The sequence below is a fragment of the Empidonax traillii genome, unplaced genomic scaffold (assembly GCF_003031625.1).
Source record: "Empidonax traillii isolate 1590-97213 ecotype Southwest subspecies unplaced genomic scaffold, ASM303162v1 scaffold46:size3806547, whole genome shotgun sequence".
In the NCBI taxonomy this organism is placed as follows: domain Eukaryota; kingdom Metazoa; phylum Chordata; class Aves; order Passeriformes; family Tyrannidae; genus Empidonax; species Empidonax traillii.
The window spans coordinates 1,211,739-1,236,374 of NW_020955239.1; the positions used below are offsets into that span (position 1 = coordinate 1,211,739).

A 24,636-nucleotide genomic window follows, 5' to 3' on the forward strand; every position below is an offset into this window, starting at 1 on the left:
GGGGAGAGATAAGAGAGAGAAGAGGAAAAGGAGAGAGGAGAAGGAAGGAAGAAGAAGGAAGGAAGGGGACAATACGATCATGCTGTGCTGTATGAGAAGAACAAAACAGGTAGAGCTGAAGATTTTTATATTTCCTTCTGTTAAGAAATCTCCCAGGCTGCTGGGTGTCCGTGGGGTGCGTGTCTGCCTGAGTGTGTGAGGGGCTGGGGTAGGGGCTGGGGTAGGGGGGAGGAAATTTCAGCTGCTTTCAGCAGACGTCTCTTTTGCAATTCTTTAGCATCTTGCGACTGAAGGTTCTTTTCACACCCTGCAACGTGACTGTTTTGCCTTTCCGGGGCTGGTGATGTGGGGAAGGGGGGTGGCCTACATCCACATTTGGGGAGCTACCAGAATCTCCCCTCTATTCTTCTTATTATTTTTTAATAGGGGGCAGTTATATTGCCTAGGATTTTCTGTCTGTGGTTCTGAGGGTGTGGATTGGGGGTGGGGGTGCGGTTGGCAGGAAACGTGATGAGAACTGGCTCTACCTTGGAGATAAAGGAAGCAATTCTTCATCTTATGCCAAAAAAGAACGGATGCCCAGCGAGCCTTGATCCCTGGTCAGAACGCTCTCTATTGCTCCTGGCTCTGATGAATGGGAGATGCTTTATGTGCCTGTGCTGTGAGGTGGCTCGGAAGACAGGTGTATTCATTTTTTTGTGTTACAGAAATCTGAGAAAGAATTAACCTGAAGGAGTTTGTGGTGGCTTTTTTGGTTTTGTTTTTGTTTTTTTACCTATGCTATAGTGAAAAATCCAATTAATTAATAACAAAAGCATTAGCCTGAAGAGTGGAAGACACCCTCTTTGCAATACCCTTCATAGTACAACCAGTTAGACAACTGTGCACCAGCTGGTAAAGAGACAGAGGACCACGCCTCTGTTAGCTCCGAACTCGGGTGGGATAACAGAAGCTCGCAGTGTGAACCTGTTGGAAACCAGTTCCTTTTCTTTACCAGTACCGCCTGGCTTTTGCTATAAAGGAACTGGGATGATGAGAAGGTTTGGGTGGTGGCTAGTTTTCAGTGTCAACATTTTTATATGCAAAATGATAATGAAATTGGGGGGGGGGGGAAGCTACTTAGATCATTTCCCCCTCATCCTTTCCCTTTTTATTTTGTGTGAAAGCCCAAACCTGCTCCTGATTAAGAATCTATTTTAAGAGTGTATTTTTGCTGAACCTCTTGGACTTCCTTGGGAGGATGCTGGATTTATGCATTTGGAACTTTGAGTCAGGAACTGGCCCTAGATATCTTTGTAAGGCATTTTCAAAACTTCTATGGGTTACAGATTTGTAGGTAGTGACAAGGAGCTTTGGTCCTTGTTCTGAGCACAAAACTCAACTCAGGCACAGAACCCTACTGGTTACTTTCCTTAAATATGCATACATTTCTATATCTTTTACAATGTAGCACTGCAGTATTCTGAAGCAATAGCCTAACATGCTGATGTGAGTAACTTCAGTTACTGTGGAACAGAGCAGTGCTGAAAGAAAATTCAGGTTGAATTGTGTTTCTGAATGGAGATGGAGAAGGAGAAAATTTGTAGAATAATGGGGAGGGGCAAGTGATTGGGATAGAAAGAGACCCTGCGTCACCCTGTGTTTTTGCTCATGCAGGTTTTTCAAATGCTTTGCAATTAGTGATATGCTCGCTAAAATCTGGAGGGAGGTGGTGAAGGCTTGGGGGGGGGGGGAAGAAACACGTTGCAGACAGCCAGCAGAGCACGTTCTGCTGGCAAATATGGGATGAAAAGAGCAGAGGAGGAGAAGGAAGGCAGACAGGGAGGCAAAGTGACAGAGCAGTGGGCAGGGGTGCACAGCAGATTTTAAAATAAACTCGGTAGCTCTGGAGTCAGAAAATATAATTTTGCCCATACCATCACAGGTTGGGCATTAAAGCTCCTGAGTTATGTTCTGATGTGTCTGTTCTTTATATCTGGGTGGGTTTGCTCCTGTCGTTTTGTATTCAGTCACATTTAGAAATGCATGGCATGCAGGTATCGTGATCACATACCGTCCTCTCTTCCCACTCCGTACATTAATCCACCGCATGGCACACACCCCTCTGCGCGTGCATGTGCAGCTCCATCTCCACTCTCCGACCGCCTGCATCTGTACTACACACACACATACACACACGGGCACGCCGGGCACTCGCACATGCTTTCTGGATCCTTATGCAGTCTTACAACCTGAATGTGCCTGCCTGTGCATATTCAGTGGATATTCCTGGGCTCAGAGCCCAGCTGCTGCTCCTGTACCTGAATACACACCACAATTGCCAAACTGGCAATATAGCAGTTCGCTCAGGAAAGCTGATGATACACCAGAGGAAGCTTTAATTTGGAGAAGAAAAAGACCTCGGTTTTCAGCTTGTGCTCTTCCTCTGTCCCCACCCAGACCTTTCACCAAGAGAAAGAGATGGAATGGGTTCTTCACAGAGGCAGGAGTTTCCTTCCAAAAATAAAGACAGCTCTCCTCAAATTATTTTCCAGGGGAAGCCCCTGGTGTCCCGCCTTTCTGGCAGCTAAAGAGCAAAATGTTGAAATTACAGGCTAGGGCGTGGAAGAAATCTCTTCACATTTGTGTCTAGGTGTGCCTCTGTGTGTCTGTCCTCCCACCCCTCGGAGACAAATATGTTCACACACTCATACCTTGCAGATATTCTTTCTTGTGGGTGCGATGCCAGTGTGAAGAGTGAAGTATCTGACTGACTGTGCCCACCCATGAGAGATGTAGATAGCTCAGTGTTGTCATTTCTGCCTACAGTTGACTGCAGCTCTGAATCTGAGCCCGCAAGATATTCAGCTGAAAGGTAGCACAACCGAAAGCAATATCTGAAAAGCTGAACTTAACCTTTACTGCCAGCAAGAGATGCAGTCAGTAACACGCAGAGCTGGGCAGTGAGATGGGTGGCTACAAATGCAAGTGTTGCATGCACCACATATTAGAACAGATGGACGTTATGGGGGTATGTGCTCAGTATTGGATTGCATGAGTGATTAAACAATAACCCGCAAGCAGGTTTCCCACTTGTGGGTGAGATGAGTCTCATTCATCACCAGCCATATATGATGGCTTCCCTCCCATTCGGTCCCTCTCCTCCTCACCCCAGCGCTGGAGAGCCAGTGGCTGCAAAGGTTTAGACCTGCCACACCCATCAAATCAAAGGAGGGAGAGGGGAAAAAAGGCAGTCTGCATTTCTTTCCCCTTCCACACAAGCAGCATGAATAAACAGGGCTGTACCTCTAAAAATGCAGTTTAATGCAATTGGAGAAGGCAAAAGCGTTAGGGAACTGTTCTGCAATTACAGCCAGGCAGTGAGGTGTCTCATCATTCCAGGAACTGCAGAGGTGTATGAGAAAGAGGAAATGGAGAAAAAGAGAGCAAGGAAGATGCATGCAGAGTTAAGGTTTCTTGCCTCAGGATGTTAAAATGTCTCAGTTCTTATTTAGGATAACGTAATTATGCCACATGATACAGATGCTTCAAAACTTGCAAGGCGTGGTCTTATCATTAAACACCAACGTGGAGAGAGGGAAAGGGGCATTTTAAAGGAAAGGTGTCCATCCATGCCCCTCCTCCCTCCACATGCCAGTGTGGTGTAAACCACCACAGACCACTGATTTCAGGGCAGAGCCACTTTATCTGCACCTGGGGAGAGCCTAGTCACTGCTTCTGCCTTTCTGAGAGACACTGAGTGGTTTCTGTGCTTCTTCCAGTAAACAATTGCTGCATGGAAGTTTAATTACCCCAGGTCCCTGCTATTTCTCTTCCTGGGGCAATACCTCTGGGATTTCTACCAATAAGGGTGTCTCCAGAGAAACACCCCTCCCATCACCCTGTTCTCCTCCACTGCCTTTGCTGACTATTAGAGACATTGATTTCTCCTAGATAGTGTAATGTAACTGTTCTTAATGGCGCAGACAAGCCCTTTCCTAGGGAACTAATTGCAGGCAGATTTTCCAGGGGGAGAGAGACAGTGGTAATGCTTAGGGGGAAAGAAGCCTGTCTGTTGATCTGAATTGTCTATCACCACTTGCTCCCAAAAGAAAGTCCCAGCTAAAACAGGCAGTACCCACTGGATGCAGAGGCGTCCCTTCTGAGAGGGCTGAACTGAGTCTTCTGTCTGGATATGCCAGGCTGGGTACACATGTGCAACCCAAGGAACTGGCATGTATTGTCTCAGGACTTGTCCTGGGCCAATGCTGAGCCTGTGTGGATTGTCTCGGAGCTAGTCCTGCCTCATATGAAAATGAGGTGTAGATCCAGACTCTGCCCATGCCATGCTGAGACGGTGGGCATCACTTGGGGATGAGTGATATGAGGGATTCCTCCTGTAGTCATGTTGCTTTGAGTGACTAGAAGGAGAAAGTACAAAGAGTTTTCACCTGATGTCCACCCTCACTTCAGGCTAGGTATCATGGATTCTGTGGTGCCATCCCAGGATCTAGTAGTCAGCCTGCACAGACATTATATTTCCCTCTCCCCATTTCCTAGAGAACAGGAATTCCCCACTGCTGGCAGCTGCCAAGTTGCAAGGCCTTCTTGTGCTGGTGGGAAGGTGAACTGGGCCCATTGCCCATGGCAAGAGGAGAGCAAACTGATGGTCTTGCATGATGCAAATCAAGGATCTGTATACTGCTTGGGTTCCCTGGCCTTGTGCTGTGAGGCACGTGCTCCTCATAATGGCTTTTATCTGCTCCATGAGCTGTCCATGGCAGAGGACATGGGGCATAAATGGGTTCTGCCTGATCTTTACCAAGTAGGTGTGTATATGCTGAGGGATTGAGATATTAACAAGTAAAACAGCAGATACAGCATGAAGATTGTTTCTACTTTTGGATGAGATAATATGAAGAAAAAGCACCATAACCTGAGACCTCTGCATGGTTGCAGCTGGTGATGCATCAATGGCTACTGTTTGCTCAGTCCATGCACTGCTGGCCCACACATCCTTCCTTCTGCACAACTCTCCTGTTGTCCCCTCTTCCTGTACATAAATGACTTGTGTCTCTTTTGTTACCTTAGGCTTCCTCCCTACACAAGGAGGGCTTTATTTGGATTTCAGACTGAACAGTAGCTCTGATGGCAGTACCAGACTAAAGACACTTGAGGATGAGAAATCTTTTGATGGTAGCTCTCTGTCTTGATGCTTTTTGGAAGTCACTGTGTGATTCCCATGTTTGCTGTGAATCTGACAAGTCTCAGGGATAGATTTGACAGTAATCTATACCTGTTTGCATCTAAGTTCTGAAGTCCTAGTGTTCAGCTATAAGGAAACAGACTTACACTGAGGAATGTCAAGCTGGCAAGAAGAGGCTGGTCATCCAAAAAGGCATGGTAGAAGGTACACATACCTTGTTGGTAGAAATACCAGAGTATCTTGCTGTGGGAGTACCAGAGCAGGTATCCAGATGAAATACCTTTAACATCCAAAGTCCAAAATCAAAGCCTGGCATCCATTCACATTCATTTAATCTATAATTCCAAGATCCTCCTGAGCACACCAGGAGGTGACATGTAACCTCAGAGCTCTGATGGCCTCATGTGGAGAAGGTGTTTATATTTCCTTAGGACTCTCTCTGTCACCTGCTGAGTGTGTGTGTAAAACTCGATGGCTTTTCATGGTTGTGAGCACCACAGGCCAGTATTTAGGAATTGGTTTAGGGAGAGCTGGTTTCTCTTCCTAGCAGTGCTATTAACCTGCTTTCTAGCTTGAACTAAGCATAGATTCTCTGACTGTAATGGCCATCTCTGCAAGATGCTTCTTTAATTTGGAAACTAAATAATTAGTGGGTGAGAAAAAAGAAAGGATTCAGAAGCCCTCAGGTGAGAGGTGCTTTAGACAGGCAAAGCACTGCTTTATCCATCCTCAATCACTCCTGCAGTGCTAGGATGTTTATTAGCCCCTTGAGTTCCTTTAACACAAACCATTGATTTTTTTTCCCAGACCCAGGCTTTATGACTATGGACCAGAGCCTGAGAGTAGGGCTACAACTTAGTTTTCTCTCTGCTGTTCGCCAGTGTGCTAGCTCCTCCCCCACCACCATAATGATCCAACCTTCAATATGCATATGGGGTGGAGGACTAATGTAACAAAACTAGTGACTTGTTTTTCATATAACAAAAGGAATTTGTAGGTTTAGAGTTACACTGATTCTGCTGTCTCCACTGTTATTCATTGTCTCCTCTCCCCATCTGTTCTGCTCCTTGCCTCTTCCCCTGCTCCCTTGACCATGCAGTCCTCCTGCTGCTCCTGCTCTCCTCCAGCTGGGTACCAGCCCTCCATTACACTGTGCTTCTTGGGGACTCCTGCTGGCAGCATCAGCCACTGCCACCAGGGTCTTATTCCCTTCATCCCTCCTGGCACTGGCATCAGAAGGAAAACTGGGTTCATTCTTTGTGCTTCCAGTGGCTTTTGCAGATTTCCCAGTTCTCCTCCACTTGGGCAGCAGCTGCAGCTGCTACAAATGAGCACCCATAGAAAGTGGTGCATCTTCACCTGTCACCTTGCTGTTAGCACAGGTAAAAGGTTGCCCAGCTGCTGGGGAGGGGTATGGCTGCAATAGGAGCAGTGCATGCAGTACAAACTGCTTGTATTTCTGCTTTCTTGGTGGTTCATACTTCTTCCGGCCTTGTCTCTTGGCTACTAATACCACTGTTGGGGTGGCAGGCTGTGCTCCAGCTGTCTTGTTGGCCCAAGACAGGATGTCCTGAACCTGCCTTTCTCACACCAGGATCAGTTGATTTTGATGTCTCAAAAGGGAAGCCAGGATGTACTTATATTGTTTTAAATTATAACCAATAAATGTCAGTCCCATTCATTATTCATCTTACATCTGAAGTTTCTTGAATTAATTCCAGCCATAATCACAGTATATCTCTATTTATAGAAAGCCAGGACATCTCACAATATTTAAGCACTCTCTCTAGAGGATAAACCTTTCTGTAAGAGATGGTAATTTGTAAGCTAAAAAGCTCCAAAAGAACCACTCACTTTTGAATACCCCTGAAATTTAGGGGTGCAGTGCCGTGTGTTTAGATCTTAACCTAAATCTGAAGCTAGTTTTATTCCATTTTTCTCATAATTTCTTAAATGTGATACTGTGCTCCCAGGAACTTCAGGGTTTTTTTATGAATTGGGATGATTTCTAATAATTGGTGATGTCCAGAATAATTTACTGTTTCGATTACTCTTACAATTGTTATGACTATTATCAATTTTCATGCAGTTCATCAGACTATTGAATGGAGTCTAATCCATTTATTTTATTAATAGCATCCAACGACCTTATAAATCTGCAGTGTTAAGTACTCAAGGGTGTGTAGGTTGGGCAGCATGGTACTATGCTTTGCTCTTTTGCACCTGATGCCAGTCATTTATATTAATTCAAATTGAAATCAGCAGGACGTAAACCACAATGATTTTGAATTGACCATTGTTCTCCTTGTATCATTCTATGTTCTGTTTGCTCAGAGTTTTAGGAGCAAGGCATTCAGTGGTGGATTTATAAATAATTTAACCAAAAAATCAACTAGGTTTGGAAGGGTAGACATAAAGAAACAAGTGTCAGTTGCTGATTTGCTGACAGTAAAATCTGCAGCCTTTTAGTTTCATGGAAGAGTGAAATCCACTACTGGAAATCACCTGCTGAGCAAATGCAAGGAGGGCATCACCTGCTTGGCATGCCTGAGAAACGTAATGCAGCTACGAGGCAGTACTGAAAAGATGGGAAGTGAGGCAAAGGGGCTTTTAGAAACTGGACCAGAAGTTTACCCTCAGCAGGGAGACTTCACTGTGTTTCTTAGAACTGGGGGCACCTTTCTTAGGGTCAAGATTTTAATTCTCAGCTTGTTATGTTGGAGTAGTCAGACTGGCAGCTTGCAACAACCTGGGTTGCAGAGGCTGAGATGATTCTGTCAGAATGGAGTCTTTGCCTGACCAAAGATGAAAAACAGTTGTTTTAACCCTTCCTGCTCTTTGTGTTTCCAGTGGAAGACACAGAAGAATTTCAAGCCCTACATAGAGTTTTGAGGACTGACAACCACAACAGAAAATTGATGTTTAATGTTGACAGTTAAAATTGCAGTCAGAAGCATGATATGGATGCAACCTAAAGCACAGCATTGGCAAATGGCCTTTCCCTTGTATCCCAAATTCCAGTCAGAATATCAGCTAGAAGAGATTAAATCCTAAGGAAATGACAAATTGAGCAAGGAAAAAAAATCTCCCCTCAAAATAACTGAAGAACTGAAGCTGATTGAAATCTCCATGAAGCAAACTGAAGTTGTATAACTTCTAGAGCATAATTAGCAAAGTTAATACATGAAACAGTACCTGAAGTTCCCTCTTATTTGATAAAGCTAGATAGGCAGCAAAAAGAACAATCCATTAGGATACCACTGTACAAGACTCTGTGGAACACAAAAGAATTGACAAATTTGTGAAAAATGATCCCTAGTGGCTCATAGCAACTTTTAGTAAATCTTCCTTCTTTATGTTCTTTGTTTTTTTCCTTTGAGTGGTATGATTCCACAATTCAGGAAGAGATGCCACGAGACAAAGTCTCATCTTGTAGAATTTCATTACTTTTTAATCAGTGCGTGGCTGTCAAGAGGAGTTGGAAATATATCACAGTGTTTCACCATTGTTCTGAACTGAGAAATAAGCCACTGTTGTAAGTTGAACTACCTTCTTAGAGGTGTCCATCATAAGCTGTAGGACTTTAGAGCTTCCTTCATTTCAGACTGCGGAGGTGCCTTTGGCACCACTTACAACTGTAAAGTCCCCAAAACATTAAAAGGCTGCTTACTGGCACACCTAGATGGTCCTTAATTTTATAAACCACAATAAGCTCAATACATAGACAAATAAAATATTAATTGAGCCAGAGCAGAAGAGTGAAAGAATATCATCCTGACTCTCTGCCTTTGTGTTTATGATACTCATGGACACAAGGGACGAGCTTTGGTTGAAGCTTTACATCATGTATTGTCAATAAGGCCAAAGCATTTTATGCCCATTTTGCATATCTCCAGTAACATGATCAGCTGCCAAGTTGATGGCTGTAACAGTTACTGGAGCCACAAAGGAGGAAGATGAGGATCTATGAAAAGGGCAGAACAAGTCAGGATGTACTGATGTAAGATGGTTCTTTCAAATCATCCTAGCTTATTTACAAAGCTGATGGAAGCGATCTCTGAACCATGAGCTTTGAGTGCTTTGAAGACACATGAGGGCTGGATGAGGTGTCAGAAGGCTGAAAATGAGCAGAAGATAAGCAATTTGAGTTCATTCCTGGAGAAAAAAAAATGGTGGAAATAATCAAATAAAGGAGATTATTAGGAGCCAGCACGGATCTGTCAAGAATAGATCATGTCAAACTAATTTAGCTTTCTTCTATAACAAGCCTTGTGGATACAGAGGAAGTAGTTGTCATACCTTGTCATTTGTAAGGATTTTGACATTATCTCACAGGCTTTTATCACAAATGAAGAAAAGAAACGTGTTCCAAAGGAAAATACTACAGCAGGGATGCAGAACTAGTGTAGGTAATCCTACTCAATGAGCAATGCTGACTGATTTCCTGTCGAAACGGAAGACTCTATTGAGCAGGTTGCCACAAGCTTGAGCTGTGGCCTGTTAGTGCTTCACATTTTCATTAAATACATTGTACTTTATATTATAATTTTATCCTTGATGACTGTCTAGAGGAAGTATTTTATAAAATCTGCAGATGGCATAAGGCAGGTATGGGCTGGTGGAAATTGCTGTAATTTAAGACAAGCTTGCTAAACCAGAGACCTGGTTTGAACAGCATCAGAGCGAATGTAAAGTGCTCCCCATGGGAATGATTATTAAATTGCAGCCAGCTGTCTGTGGGATACCACAAGTCAGCTAGGCTGTCCTTCAGGAGGGGAGACGGGGTCTCTAGAGGACCAAAAGTTCAGTGGTAATCTAGAACATCATTCTATTGCCAGGAAGGGAAACACCATCTTACCAGCTTGTGCAAAGGGGAGTACAGACTGTAAGACACATCTAATATAGCCTTCAGCTTTGATGTGCACATGTAAGACTCAGCTGAAATGTCCTGCCTTAGTCTCTTACTGCACTCTAAGAAAGTGGTCCAGTGAGAGAGTGTGCAGACTGGGGTAGTGAGAATCGCTTGAGGTCAAGGGAAAGACACTTTGTGAGGAAAGACTGAAACAATTAGGCTGTTTAACCTAAAAGGAATAAGGCTGAGAGAGGTTCAGATGCTAGTCTGGAGAGTGCAAGAAAATAGGAATAATCTGCTCTTCCTCTTCATGGTGGGTAAAACTAGTAGCAGTGGTCTTTAATGGTATATCATAGTGACTCAGGCTAGACTTTAGAAAGAATCCAAAAGGACTGTGATGCACTGGAATATATGGAGAAAACTATGGCAGCTCCAATGACTGAAAGGCTGTAGGAGGCACCTCTGGACCAGAGGATGGACTAAATGTTTCCTTGTGCTCTTTCAACACTATTTCATATGATTAGTATCAAATAGTCATTGAAGCAGAAACTGGACCCAACCTGTCTTCTTGCAGAAGAGTACTTAACCAGTAGGCTAAAAGCAATGTTTACTTCGGTGTGCTCTGTGTCTGGCCTCATGCTTATTTAACTCTTCCATGAAAAAAACCTAAGAACTTAAGCAGGAATAGCTGGGAGTAGCTTGCTCTAAACAGTCTTTTGTAGAAGGAAGGTAAGACTTGAGATTTTTTCAGGTACAGTAGAGAATTGAATCAACATCTCCCTTAATTTAGGGGAGCTCGCCTGTTCACTGAGATACTGAATAAATACCCGTCTACTGCATTTTGTTAGAGAGGAACTATAGTTGTCTCTTTCAGGGCAGGGATTCAGGACTTGGAATCCAAACTAGAAGATATCCCCCCCATAATCGGAGCAAGATGCCTAAACCCAGACAGTTTAGATGCCACTCTATCTTCATCATTTGTTTTAGGTAGGTTCAAAATGCATTTACTTGGTGTATTATGGTACTTAGTTGCCTAGTTTTACCCATATTTTCTGGTTCAGTCTATGTTTCTTGTAAAGACTATGGTTTCTGCAAGACGTGTCACCTTCTTCCTAGACTTAGCTTCAATGTCCATCTTTTGAACCCAGACATCTGCTGGAAATCCACACTGAGGCTCCCTTTTCATCATCTTCATGAGAGAATTATTACAAGGGATTTATCAGTTGGTGACTTCTTCTACTTGCCTGACATGAATTGTCTTAAAGCATTTGTATGGCAGTCACTCAGAAATTCCCAACCGGAGTGCTGTATTCCTACTAGCAGTCACCTTCAGTGCTTAATCCTCTCTGCTGCCTTTATGATGTGTCCTAGCAGTTTCTGGGAATAAGGAACAAAACATACTGAGATATAATATTCACCTTCACCGGATGTATGCCCATGCTGCAGAAGAGCTATTGCTGCATGAGAATATAGAAGAACTAAAGCTGATCTGTAGTATCTTCCATTATCATGTGCTGAGTCCACACAACACTCAGGAAGATATCCTTTGGTTATTCCCAAGCCTTTTTTGAAACACAAGAGGGGGAACAAGACACCCTGCCTACAGTCAGGATTACCCAACTTCTGGGAGTTGAGATAAATTGTAGAAGTCAAAGGCAGGCTTTTCAACTACATCAAATTTTGCTGAGCTTTTCCTGTTTGGACGAGAATTTTCTTGGTAGGGGTCTTCTTCAAATAGACACTGTTGTTTTTTAATTTGTTATTCGTCTGTATCTGTTGAGATTAGAGGAATAAAGCTTTGAAAGCACAAAGAGTTTTGCAACCGTTTACTAGGTAACAGTTGTGCCTTTATAACATAAAAAAGGAGAATGTTATGATTTCAGATGATGACATTTCCTATTTCCTTCCTTTTTAGTTTACGTTTTTAAAATAAAGAGATTAAACACCTTTGTTAAGCATACATTTAGTTTTCAAAGTCAAACACTTAGAATAGAGAGAATTAATTAAAAGGGTTGCCTGTCCATCTTTAATTTCTCTTCTCACATGAATAGACATAAAAATGTGGTTCTTAATTATGAGATCAAATACTGTTTGGTTTTGGTGTTTGTTGGGGTTTTTTTTTGATTTTTTTTTTTTTTTTTTTTTTTTTTTTTTTTTTAGTAGGATCCCTGTCTCATTCAGTTCACAAAATGGAATATACTTAGGGACTGAATGAGGTTTTGCCATAAACGAAGCTGTTTCCTATAGGTCTTCTGTTTCATTTACTGCCAGGGATGAAGGTTACTTATTGAATTGGTCAGGGGGCTGTTCAAAAACAGAAGAATGGTCTCATATTTTGGTGATTGAATACTGCCCTGAAGAATTGGGCTTTTTCCTGCCTTTTGTCACAAGTTCCTATGTGATATGAAAAGGCCATATAAATGAGGTTTTCCCTGGGTGGCCACTAATTGGTGTGTTCTCATTTTCTGGGTTCTCAGTTTGAGCCACCTGGGGTCTGACTTGCAGAAGTGCGGAGCCAGTATTGTATGGAGGTCTGTTGTCAGCACGCACAGACCTGGGGAAATACTAACCCAAGGCATCACAAATTAGGGACCCAAAATTAGTGGGTGCTCTGGCCAATTTGACCTTAGCCTCTTTGTGTCTGATTTTAATGTCTGTAAAATAGAGATAACAACCCCGCCTATCCCCCTGGGAGAACATCCATTAAGGCTCGTGAAGCACTGAGATATTACAGCAAAATAGCACCACTGAAAAAGGCCATGAGGAAATCAGTATTCTGCATTCAGGGATGGGTTTGAAGGATGTGTGGCAAATAAGGCTCTTTGCCATGCTTGAAATTAGGATAACAGGAAAATACTGAATCGTTACCCACTCAGTGAGCTCTGTCTGTCCTTTGTAGTAGTTGGGGTGGGAGAGACTTCCAAGAAAAAAAAAGATAGGGTAAAAACTATTAAAAGGCATATGCTCAAGGAAGTCAAAGTGATGTTTCAGAGACAGTCTCCATTTTACATTTTCTGCTTCCACCTTTAACATATGCCCAGAGAGATGCTTGTAAGACAGTCTTTTTATGTAATACATGAGTCACACTACTTTTTACTTGTGCCTGTGAATGATGCGTTGCAAAATAATTGGGAAAGAATGGGCCAAATGTGTTATCACTGAAACTAGTACTACACTTTTCACTGGTGTAGGAAGATGTCAGCTTAAATCCTTAACAAATCAAGCTTGGAATACTCTTGTTATTACTTAATTTGAATGTGAGGAAACTGAGACCCAGAAGAAAGTGGAATAATCTGCTGAAGTCATTCTGCCTGATTTCTCCACATAAAACCAACAGCTTTTAAACTAGTATTCATATGCCTTGCATGAATTAATCTAGAAATAACATAAAAAGAATGTGTTTGTTCCTCTCTTCTTTCCCTCCCTTCTCCTTACCTGGAAGACATAGTTTGAAAAGGTTGAATAGCTTGAAAGCATTTGTTTGAAAGCTTTATTTGCCAATTGTTTTATATTTGTGTCTGTGGGGTGGGACATGTATCTGCCTACAGGACTCCATGGGAGGATCTCCTAAGGAAGGGCTGACATGGAAAGTTGAGAAAGCAAGTGGGTCCATGGTATCACAGGTGTTGTATCCTGAGCTTGTGCTGTTCTCATGAAGTTCAGATTCTTGGTTACTGCCCTCGAGGATCTTGTAACAGATCTGTGTGGATCATAAGATGAAGCAACAACACCAGGATGGGCTTAAGAAATAGGTCAGGGCCTTCAAACTGGGATTAACAGGGAGCCTGAGCAGGGGCAAGAACCTTGGTGGTACACTGTCATACACTTTTATTCATGAGAGCCTTCCTGGGGTTTCTCCGTAGTCTGAATATGCTGTTGATTTTGTGGAGGCCATGAATATCTATATTTCCTCTCTCAGATCTCTGGTGTATAAGGTGGAACACAATTTTCTGGCCCGGCACAGATCAGGAATTTTTCCCACCATAGCTACATATGCTGGTTGCTGATGAAATGATGTGTTGCCTCCTAAGCCTCTGTGTCCCTGAATTATCTCCAGAAGAACGTTTACCTCTCCCAGGGGTGGGTGCACAAAACAGCCTGACTTGCTCAAGGGAGGGTTTTTCTTAGCAGGAGATTGAAATGGAAATACAGAAATCCCAGTACAGAAATTCATATGTCTTGGGGAAAAAATAAAAAGCAATTCTCTGGCCCTCTGTAAGCATGGAAGAAGAGTTGTGCCTGTGTCTGTTGTCCTGAGATGTGCCAGGATGGCCAGACACTGTAAAGACACCAAATCTAGTCAGTGGTTATGGTTTGAAGCCCATGCCTCATAAGCATATTCTGCCTCCTATTTTGAGGACCTTCTGCTGGTATTGCCCTCTGTGGCAGCTTAAGAGACCTTACTCTTGCTCCTCTGGAGTTAAACCTCTGGCTGCCTGGACTGAATCAGAATTGATAGGCAAGAAAGAGTGATCCAAAGACATATATCATGGAGGTGGTATAGGTGGCCAAAAGAGAAGGTCATGTTGGCAGGTGTGGAGGAAGGACACTATCTCTCTGCCAGTTAAGAATGGAAGTCGAGAGGCTATCAGTGTAGGGAAGAAAGAGAACTTACTGCCAAGTGAATGTGGGGTTGTCTCTGTGGGCCAAACTTGATGCATGTTTGCCAAGAAGCAGTGGAAATTTAGGTCTTGTGTTAGCATTTGTGAGATGGTGGAGATTTTATAGTCCCTACTACTGGTAAATCAGATGGGGTTTCAGCCTAACCCTGCAACCACTCTAGCTTCTGGCTTGGCCACAGAAGAAGTATACACTGCCACAGCATAGACATGAGCAAGGAGGCAGAAAAGGGACTGGACTAGGTCAGGAGATAGTTTTGTTGGAAGTATCTGTGATCATGTGGCTTCACTGGCTTCTTCTCCCTATAGAAGGAGAAACACTGACCACAGCAGATAATGCTGCAACTTGTAAGCATCTCCTCCAGAATTCAAGGGGCCTTCCCAGGCTCTGGTCAGCCTTCCCATCTCATGAAGGGCAGTGAGTGGCCACACTGGCAGGGCTTGCTTTAATTCTTTCTCTTCCATGGTTCTGACCTATCCCTGCAGAGGGAAAATGTGCTCCTTGTTGGGCTGTCTCCTTACATCCATTCAGTTCCATCTTTCACATATGATTCATTGCCTCTCAGCTTCACACAGTATGGTATAATTGGTGCTGATATCCCCAACCTGTAATTTTTCAACTTCTCTCTTGGGTACTTGCCTCTAAGCACTTCCTGCTGTCTGGTGCAGCAGACAACAGAGTATGCTGAGTACCTCTGAAAGGTACCATAGAGAGCGATTCTGCTGTTTGGATATCCATTTCCAAAAACTGAGCAGCACAGAAATGCCTGGAGAAGCTAATCAGAATTGGAGATAGACATACTTTTTAAAAAACACAAGTTTCAAGTACCGTGTTTTAAACAGGAGGTCAGTTTGCTGCCAGTGGCAGTGAAATAGCGCTCAGTTATACAGAGCACAGGAAAGAGCTGAACAGGATTTCTGCCATTACTTTGCTCCACTTTTATCAACACCCTGTGCTTCTGCCCTGCAGCACCCCTGCTATTCCAGCTCTGATGTTCCAGGGTAGCCATGGAGTTGCTGAAAACTAGGCAATGCTATAACTGATCTTTTGAGCAAAGTAATTCTCTGTTCAGTAGCTTTTTGTACATATTAAATGATTAAATCTTTAGGGGGCTATTCCCTGATGCAGCAGTTGTGCACTCATTAAATTGCCAGATAAGATGTATTTTCTATTAATTTTTTTTTTGCTAAGGAAAAGGTTTCATTTTCCGCTGATAATCCTGCCTCCCCTAAATCAAGAATGACCAGCTTGTGGCTTTTAAGCCAGGGGCAGATACGGAGTGATTGAAGTATGACTCCCACAATGGAATCACAGAATCATTTACGTTGCAAAAGACCTCCAAAATCATCAAGACCAATCTTTGACTGATCACCACCTTGCCAACTAAACCACAGCACTAAGTGCCATGTCCATTCTTGAATACCTCCATGGATGGTGACTCCACCACCTCTCTGGATAGCCCATTCCAATGCATGACAACTCCTTCTGTGAAGAAATACCTCCCCATGTCAGACCTAAACCTCCCCTGGTGCAGCTTGAGGCTACGGAGATATGTTGTATTACTTACAGCACACTGCTGATGTTAGGACTTCTTTTTTGTCAGTATCTCCCTGCGAGAGGAAGCTCTTAGGGGCTTCTGAGGCCAACAGCTTCCTCCAAGCTCTGAGACTCAGATGGACACCTGGTCTCATCCCACTCCACACTGGATGTTGGCACCCCAGAGTTGCTCTTTTCTGCCAGGGTGTTGTTTGTTGAAAAATCCCTCATCTCACCTAAGGCACTGAGTAGAGTGTTTGACACCTCCTGGACATTGGAAGTTGTTTTATTTGTTTTCTTTTCTTTTTTTCTTTTTTTTTTTTCTTTTATAAGATGCATATGAAGCCAACAGGTTTGAGCTCCTATGATTTAGTTAATTACATTTTAGAAAGTGAAATCTGGTAAAAGTTGAATTATCCCACATTACTAAGAGTGAAAATAGATTTAGGCTTCAGCTGCAACATAAGCTTATAAATGTGTGATAAAGACTATGGAGAAACTCTGTTAGAAGAAAGTTATTAAGAATGCTAAATCAAGTATAACGAGAATTAGACAACACTGGGAATGCAGTTGCCCATGCAACCTCAGTATGCTCTCCTCCTGTGAATGCATTCCAGTACACTTCTAATATCAGTAATACATCTTATTTTTCTTTTCAGGTATTCCTACTCACATTCAGGTCACAGAATAGACAGTGCTCACTTAATGAGCAGTTATTCAATATTGTATTTTCTCATAATAAGTCAGCGTGTGACCCCACAACTTTACTTAATAGTATTGAAACTCTGCTCTGAAATCAGAAATACTAATTTTCTCCTGGGCTGTCTTGTGATTCTGAGCACATCCCTAACATTACTTAGTAAATCTTTGCAACACACATACGACGCAACTGAGTATTTTCACCCTGTTTTTGAAGATGAACAGCTGAGGCACGGAGAGTTTGGTCAGCAGGGATCCCTAGTTTTATCTCCTAAATTTCAGAAACAGAGGATCTGACTTTTATTGTTAGGTTTTTGGTTGTTGTTGGTTTTTTTTTTTCAATTGCACATATCTGAAAACATCTCCTATTGCTGTCAGCTGCAGCTCTGAGTGCTCAACACTGATTCAAATCAGACTCCAGTTGTCTGAAGTCAGATACTCAGAGATGCAGAACTTGTCACTAGGAATCAACCCATGAAAAGTATGGGCAGAATAACAGAGGAATTCAGCAGCAAAGGTGGGGCAATGCCATAGGGCAGCCATCTGTCGGCTGCCCTAACCCTGAGATCCTCTATTCTCTTTTGCCAAGTCTCTTCCTCCTTCATTTTAACTTTCCAACTTCCAACTGCAAAAACTGGGACCAAGATTTTAGTGTAATCTCTTTATACCCCTGAGTTTCCTAAGCTTCAAATATCCAGATTTCCTACTAAGGCTTTAAGTCTTCTATAAGCTACTTTGTTTTACTTTGCAATCTTCCAGCAGATATTTACGAGTCTTGTTCCAAACAGTGGCAGGGTGGTATTAGGAAATTTGCAGAACTGTCCTAACAAGTAAGATTTATATAGGCAGTAGCCTAGCAGGATTTTGAGAGAGCCTTGGTGCCTAATTCGCACTGGTTTCAATAGGATTAAGGCAAGTAGGCATTTGTCAAGATCACACCATTCATTACTTAAAACATGGCCCTTTAATTCTTCTTTCAATCAACTTTATATGGAACCACTAGAGCTAAAGAGTAGGAATGTATACTAAAATGTTAATAATTCATAGTAAAGTTCTGTGAGAGTACAATCTGTAAAGCAGGCATCTTGGGGGAATGTGTTATATTTTCTTCAGGCTTCAAAATAATTGCTTCTGCAACCAAAGCAAAATACGTGTGGAAACTTTTTTCTCTGCTTTGCACTGGGATCAGAATTTTAGTCACCTGAAAGACTCAATAGGTGCAATTCTGCATGAGTATTCCCCGATTACACTACGGATAATGCAGATCCCAAGACCTTAGTGTCCTCTTTGAGGGAGTACAGAAAGCATTTGTACATTTTTAACTCATTCTTCCTGGAAGGGATGAAATGAGGCTTGTTGAATTTAATCGGTTTGAAAATATTCTATCTAGGGTTCATTTCTGATTTAATTTCAGTAGGGTTTAGTGAATTCATTATGCAAACTCACTTCAGGCAGTGAATTTCTTGCAAATCACTCACTTACTCCACTATGTTTATATATAAATGTGTGTGTGTGTGTGAATGTTTGTGACATGCAGTTTGTGACAGTTGTACAATATGATTTCCTCTTTCTGGCTGAGAAGGAGGCAAAAGAAAGAATTAGTAAAAAAATTAAAAGAAATAAATCATCATAGTCCTTTGAAAATTTTAGATAGATAATAATTCACTGTGATGGACTTTGCATGATTGGTGTCTATTTTCATGACTGAGGGACCAGTTCATCTGAAAAGTAGAGTGGAATTAATTACGTAATGTGGCCACATAATAATGTGGCAGACATTTTGCATACCATAATCTTTGTGTCATTTGGGCAAATCTACAATTTGCTTGACTTCAGTGATGTGTTTTATGAAGGACTTAGTATTTTTAATGTTACTGGGTTAATAAATTGGACTGGTAAGAGCCAGCTTTGTCCTGAGGCTTCCTGAAGAAGCAGGAATTATGCCTTTCTATCAAAAAATGGCACTATATTTTTGTTGGTGACAGGGGAAAGCAAGCTGGCTCCTGTAGTATCTGAATCGTTTTTCCTCCATAAACCTGTGTGCTCCCTGCGCCCTTTCCTGTGTTCAACACAGAGTGTGTTGATTTCTCTCTACATCTCTTGGGAGATCTCTCCCAAGGATGTAGAAATAATAATGGTTGTCAACATTATAAATCCTTATGCATTTGGTTCTTCTTACAGCCAGCATCTTCCTTCATCTGGGAATTCACCATTAGGCCAATAGGAGCCCTGATGGAAACTCTTGGAGAATCTCTGGAGAGTTTTTGACATTCTCCCACTTCATCTTACCTGTCCTAGCTGTTCCAGCTTCTTGGCATCCCCAGAAAATTCTTAAATATGCTGAACAGCATTTGGGAGAGGCTGCAGGAAATGGAGCAGTCACACTCAGGGCAATGTTTAAAAATCTGTGTGGATTGCTAACTATCTATAGGACACTTGGCCATTCATAAGTTTCCCTACGCTTTTTTTTTCTTCCTTTTTTTTTTTTTTTTCCCCTGAGTACTTAGCTATTTGCAGCTCCACCTATTTTCATGGCTGCAGCTTTTTCTGCTGCCTTTGGGAGTCTGATCCACACATAGATTTATTTTTAGCTGTATTGCTAATTACTATTTTAGTAAGTATAGTGTTTCATTACATTATTCATTAAAGCTGGAGAGACATTTTAGTAATTTCTCAGTAGAACAAATGTAAATTCAGTAACCAAAGTAAGATCTCTGAGTAGGGCTTAAGAGGACTAGGAAAAGTGATCTGACAAAGAAGGATGGTATGACAGGTGAGAGCTATTGATATATGAAGGAGTGTTACTAAGAAAGCAGAAACAAGCTGATCTTGGCACAGACAAGATTGAGGAGGCTGGCCAAAACTCTGGGAGGAATTCTTTGGTTCACCAAAGGAATAAACTGCCAGAGAAACTCAGAGAATTAGCTTTGTGGGAAATGTCCAAAGACTGGTAAAAATGCTCTTGCAGTGTGGGTTAAAGATGAACAAAAGCAGCCCTGTTGCACTGTACAGGGAGGGCCTAGAGGATCCTGGAGATTTCCAGTTATTTCCTCCTCAGTCTGTGACAAAGCTGCGCAGTGTGAATTCCTCTTACTAAGAGAAGAGAAAACACTGCCCATTTTCTGGTGTTAGATAGTCTGTGCAAACTTCCCAGTGCTTTCTGTCCGGCTTTGCATAGGAATCTGAGGGAAGAAGGTTCCTCTTCCAGCAACTCATAAGTCCTTCTCAAGATGAAAACTCGATTTCCATATCACACCTGCCGCAGATCAGAAAAAAAAGTGGAAGGAACTCTGCACACCTTGCCCGCCCAGCCTTGTCCTTATCAGGGGGTTCTTTTTCCCTTGACTTCTCTGCCATAGGTACATCTCCAGGGGTGCCTGGATGTACAGAACAGATCTAAACTGTATGCCTAGGGAAGACACATCACAATGTGCAGTGCTTTGAGGATACTGACATGCTTCCTGATTAAGAAATGGAAAAAAGACAGAAAACTTTAGGATCAAGATGTTTAAAGCTTATTGAAACCTTTTTTTAATGACAACTTTAAGATGGAAATCCCAAGGAGTGAAAAAATTGAAAGAAAAAACAGCTGTCCTGCAGCAGGAAGATTAGGAGAAGATCTGGGTGACTATTTAAATGTGGCTGTGATATACTAGCCCTTTCAAATGGCAGATCCAAACACTTGTGGCAGTTTTACCCTAGCACAGCTATTCAACATGTTCCCTTTGGCTGGGGGTCTTTATAGAACTAACTTAACAGGGTCCACAAAGGGTCTTTTGCAGCCTGCTCTGCAGGCTTGCCTCTCCCCTCCCTCTTTTTCTGTAGGGTTGAATGCAGTAAAGGAGCAAAGTAGGAAACAAAATGGCTCAAAGCCACATGTGCTTTCCCATAGCTCTGTGCCAGTCTCTAGAAGTGATTAAGCCCTGGGGCTACTGGGTCTGTGTTCAGCTGCCTGTGGCCCCAAAGGATCTTTCCAATCAAAACCATGCCTGTACTCTGGTGACAACACTACCTGAAGGATAGGACAGGGGTATGGCACAGCATCATGTCTTCGGCACTGTGCCACTCAGGAGTGACAGCTGCAATCACAGGCCTGATTCATCAGCTTTACAGACCGTGGAAAGCACTGAGGTTACAGACACTGGGCATGTTCTCAGGCGCTCAAGCCCAGGTTCTTGAGTAAAAGAAGCTGTGTCATACAGGTCCCCTCCGAAGACCTTTCAGGTTCCGGCAGACACGTAACATATATTTGAGGATGTTCTCATCCTGCACTGACAGGAGGAAATAAATAAGAATACAGCTTAAGTATTTCACAATGTTTTGCTTAGCTACACAGCATGCATTTGAGGCTCCTGCAACACTATAAATACAAATTCAATTAGGTTCATAGTTCTTCTGGAACTTAACATTGTATCCCCTTGCAAGTTGTATGGAGCCTCAGACCACAGAGGTTTTGTAAAATCCATCCCTATTAAAATGTTATTGAAATCAATGAAATTGCACTCCATTTTCATTATCTGACATTGCATTTGGACTTCCAATAAGATCTCAGTACAACTGTTTGTTAACATCCACATCTTACCCACTGCTTGTGGGGAATTCATACACGTGCTGTCATTACAGTCTATCAGCCACCTTGTAGAAAGTCTGTGGAGCAAACATCAGCACCAGTGATACCACTAAAGTAAAGGTGATTGGAGAGAATGTCCAGAGCAAGCCAGAGGAAAAAGTACATGTGGATGCATGAGGGCAATCTCTGGGTCAGCTAAGCCCAGATGGGCATGAAGATTGGCAACACAGATCAATAAACTGAGCTTCCATGAAGATCAGAACCAGTACTCAACACCCTAATTCTCTGCCTCCAGCAGCAAGGGTGACTCCTTGGCCTAGTGAAGCTGGGCCTGATGGTAGCAGGGTCAGAAAATCCCATGGAGCAAGAAGCAAAGCCAGTAGAGACAATGCTGGCTGGTAAGGAGAGGCTGTACCACTGAGACCTGTTGAGTCCATCAGAACCAGAAGCTGAGAAGAAGACAGCTGTCCCAGTGAGGAGATAAGAGTCTATATCAACAGGTAGAAGCCTTTTCTATGGATTCCTGCTCTTTGCAGATACAAGATCCTGGTACACACAGAGTTCAGCTGCAGTGGGGATGTGGGACTAGTCTATCTGGAACAAAAGATGAAGAGGTCATGAGAGAGGATGTCTTAGGTGGAGCTGTTTTAGAGCCAGTTTATCAAATTCCATAAACCTGCAATGGTGTTTACCTGGGTTTTGCTGGGGGCAGCTCTGATGATTTGAAAGGATGTGTGGTGCTCCTTGGGGAATGGGGGAGCTGTTGGCTTAAGGTTGTGCATGGGTTTAGGCTCTCTTTCAGGAGATTGGAAAAACAAAAGACAAAGGTCTTACCAGGAGGTTAACAGAACAGTAAGAAAGGCAGTACTTACTGGCCTTGCCAGATCCCAATCAAGAATCCTGGCTGCTACCTTCTTCAGTTCACCTTATAATTTCAGGTGGAATATACACCCTGGTCCCTTCTGAAGTTTAAGTGCTGTATGTCACAGAGGGAACAGGTAGCAGCCACAGGGTTTTATCCCAGCAGTAGTTACAGTTCAGGAGGAGAAACGCCTTTTCTTCTTTGTGCAGGTGCTAGATATAAAGCAGTGGTGGGTGAAAGGTCCTGTAGAACATCAGTGTCCGGACGCCCTATGGAGCAGAAGTGAAAAGATGGAGAAGACTGGTGCAGAGTCAAAGTGCTTTCCTCACTGAAGCCTTTGTTGACACGAACATGGCTGATGGGATGGTCTGTGATAATTGAGCAGGATATTCATGAGAGCACCTTGCCTCCCCTGCAGCACCACAGCAAAACTTCAGGTTTCAAGGGCAGAGTAAGCATCACCTTTCCCATTTAGTAGAGCGCCACAGAGCTACAAGTAAAGGCACATGAAGGACAGGGTGGCGAGCATGACATCACCAAGGGCAAGTCCAGCCAATCTAATTTAGTGGTTTTGTATCATGGAGTGACTGCACAGTGAACAAGGGAAGGGCCATGAATGTCATCACAGATGTCATCTGTCTGGACTTCTGTAAGGCCTTTAACACAGTCCCTGATGACATCCTTCTCTCTAAACTGGAGACATAGATTTCATGGGTGGACTCTTTGATGGGTGAGATATTGGTTGGACAGTTGCACCTGGAGGGTCAACAACTTGGAGTTCCAGCAGACACTGATGACAAGTGGTGTCCTTTAGGAGCCCATATGGGGACCAGTGCTATTTAATGTCTTCCTGGGTGACACAGACAGTGGGATCAAGTGCACCATCAGCATGTTTGTAGACAATATCAAGCTGAGTGGTGTGGTTGACATGCCTGGAAGAAAGGATGCCCTGTGTTCCCACGGAGGGAATGGGGTTGGAGCAGGATACGAGCTGCTGCTTCTTGTGCAAGTGATCTGGAGACCCTTCATAAGCCTGGACTCTGAGGAGTCTCAGCAGATGTCTGACCTGGATCTCAGGGAAGCAAGTCTGAGCAGTAAATTAGCCTCTGTCCCTTGGCTGCAGCTAGATCAAAAGCAGATGTTTCCAGTTCTCATGAGACAAAACACTCTCATGAGACAAAAAGCCACCAGAGGTTAATAACAATTCCCTGAAAATTTTTGTGGAGTCCAAAACTAAGCTAGCAAGGCAAAAAAAAAAAAAGAGTGAGAGAGAAAAGGTGAGGAGGGAGAGAGATTGATAATTTTGGGTTTAATTGGCTGCTCATGTTCAGCAGACTGTGAGATTCAGAGTATGAAGGTACTACTTCAATATAATCCACATAGCAGCAACCTTTCTTTCCCAAACTGACCCAAACAAACCACGTAATTCAAGCTTAGATAAAATTTCACTTCAGTCCAGTGACATTCAAGGTTGCATTTCTGTCTAAGCACATCTGCATCAGAAATCGCACATTCAAATGGACTTCTCTAATCAAAGCATATTTCAAGGAAAATCTTAATCTGATCTTTTTGCTGAATTTCTTCAATGCGAGCTATATTGGGAGCAGATTTATGCTGTTAGCTTGGATGCCTTCCTGCTTCCTTTCTAGAGTTTGCTTCCTTGATCTGAATGCCTGTTGTCTGGCTTCTTCTGGAGGGACACATGTATTTACCTCCAAAAGGAGACTGGCACAACTGACAGTATGGTTTGCACCAGGATCCAAGCTCAAAGAAGAACACAGATGTTGATTGTGCCAAACAACCAAGACCTTCAACACAGTCCACAACAACTTTGTGCCCTCACTGCCCTCATACCCCAGAATATACACACACCCTGTAGCAGCTTCAAGGTAGTAGATGACACCAGGATGAACCATTAACTTGACAGAAACAGAGTGACAAACAGAATGGAGAATCACAAAATGGGTGAGGGGAGTATAATGAATTTGTTGAGAAGGCACACTGGCAATATCTAAGTGGATTAGATTATCTTCTCAGCCTCTGTACATGAGTGAATAACATCCATCCCTCTGCCTGGCCAGCATTATCTTATTCCATAAAATATAGGGGAAATTTCCAATGTGAGAGGATCTTGTAGAGAACAGGGTGGAAACTCCACTGTTGGAGGATTTGAAACTGGAGGGCTGAAATCCTGCAAGTTATACCCTGGGGAACAATCTTGCGTAGGTTTTCAGAGGGATGAATTAACCTTTTCTTTCTCAAGGGTGTTTAAACCACTATCACCATAGTCATCCTGGGAAAAAAAAGGAACT

The 24,636-nt window shown here is 42.9% G+C and overlaps 1 protein-coding gene across 1 annotated transcript in view; it reads left to right on the top strand.

The window, feature by feature from the left end:
- Positions 1-6: 6 nt before the first annotated feature.
- The window catches only part of GAP43 (growth associated protein 43), a 54,731-nt gene continuing 30,101 nt past the window's right edge, over positions 7-24,636 (top strand). The window contains exon 1 of the mRNA XM_027878849.1: positions 7-109. Within this exon, the coding sequence (XP_027734650.1) occupies positions 80-109 (30 nt within the window). The 5' untranslated portion in view covers positions 7-79. The remainder of the gene's footprint in view (positions 110-24,636) is intronic.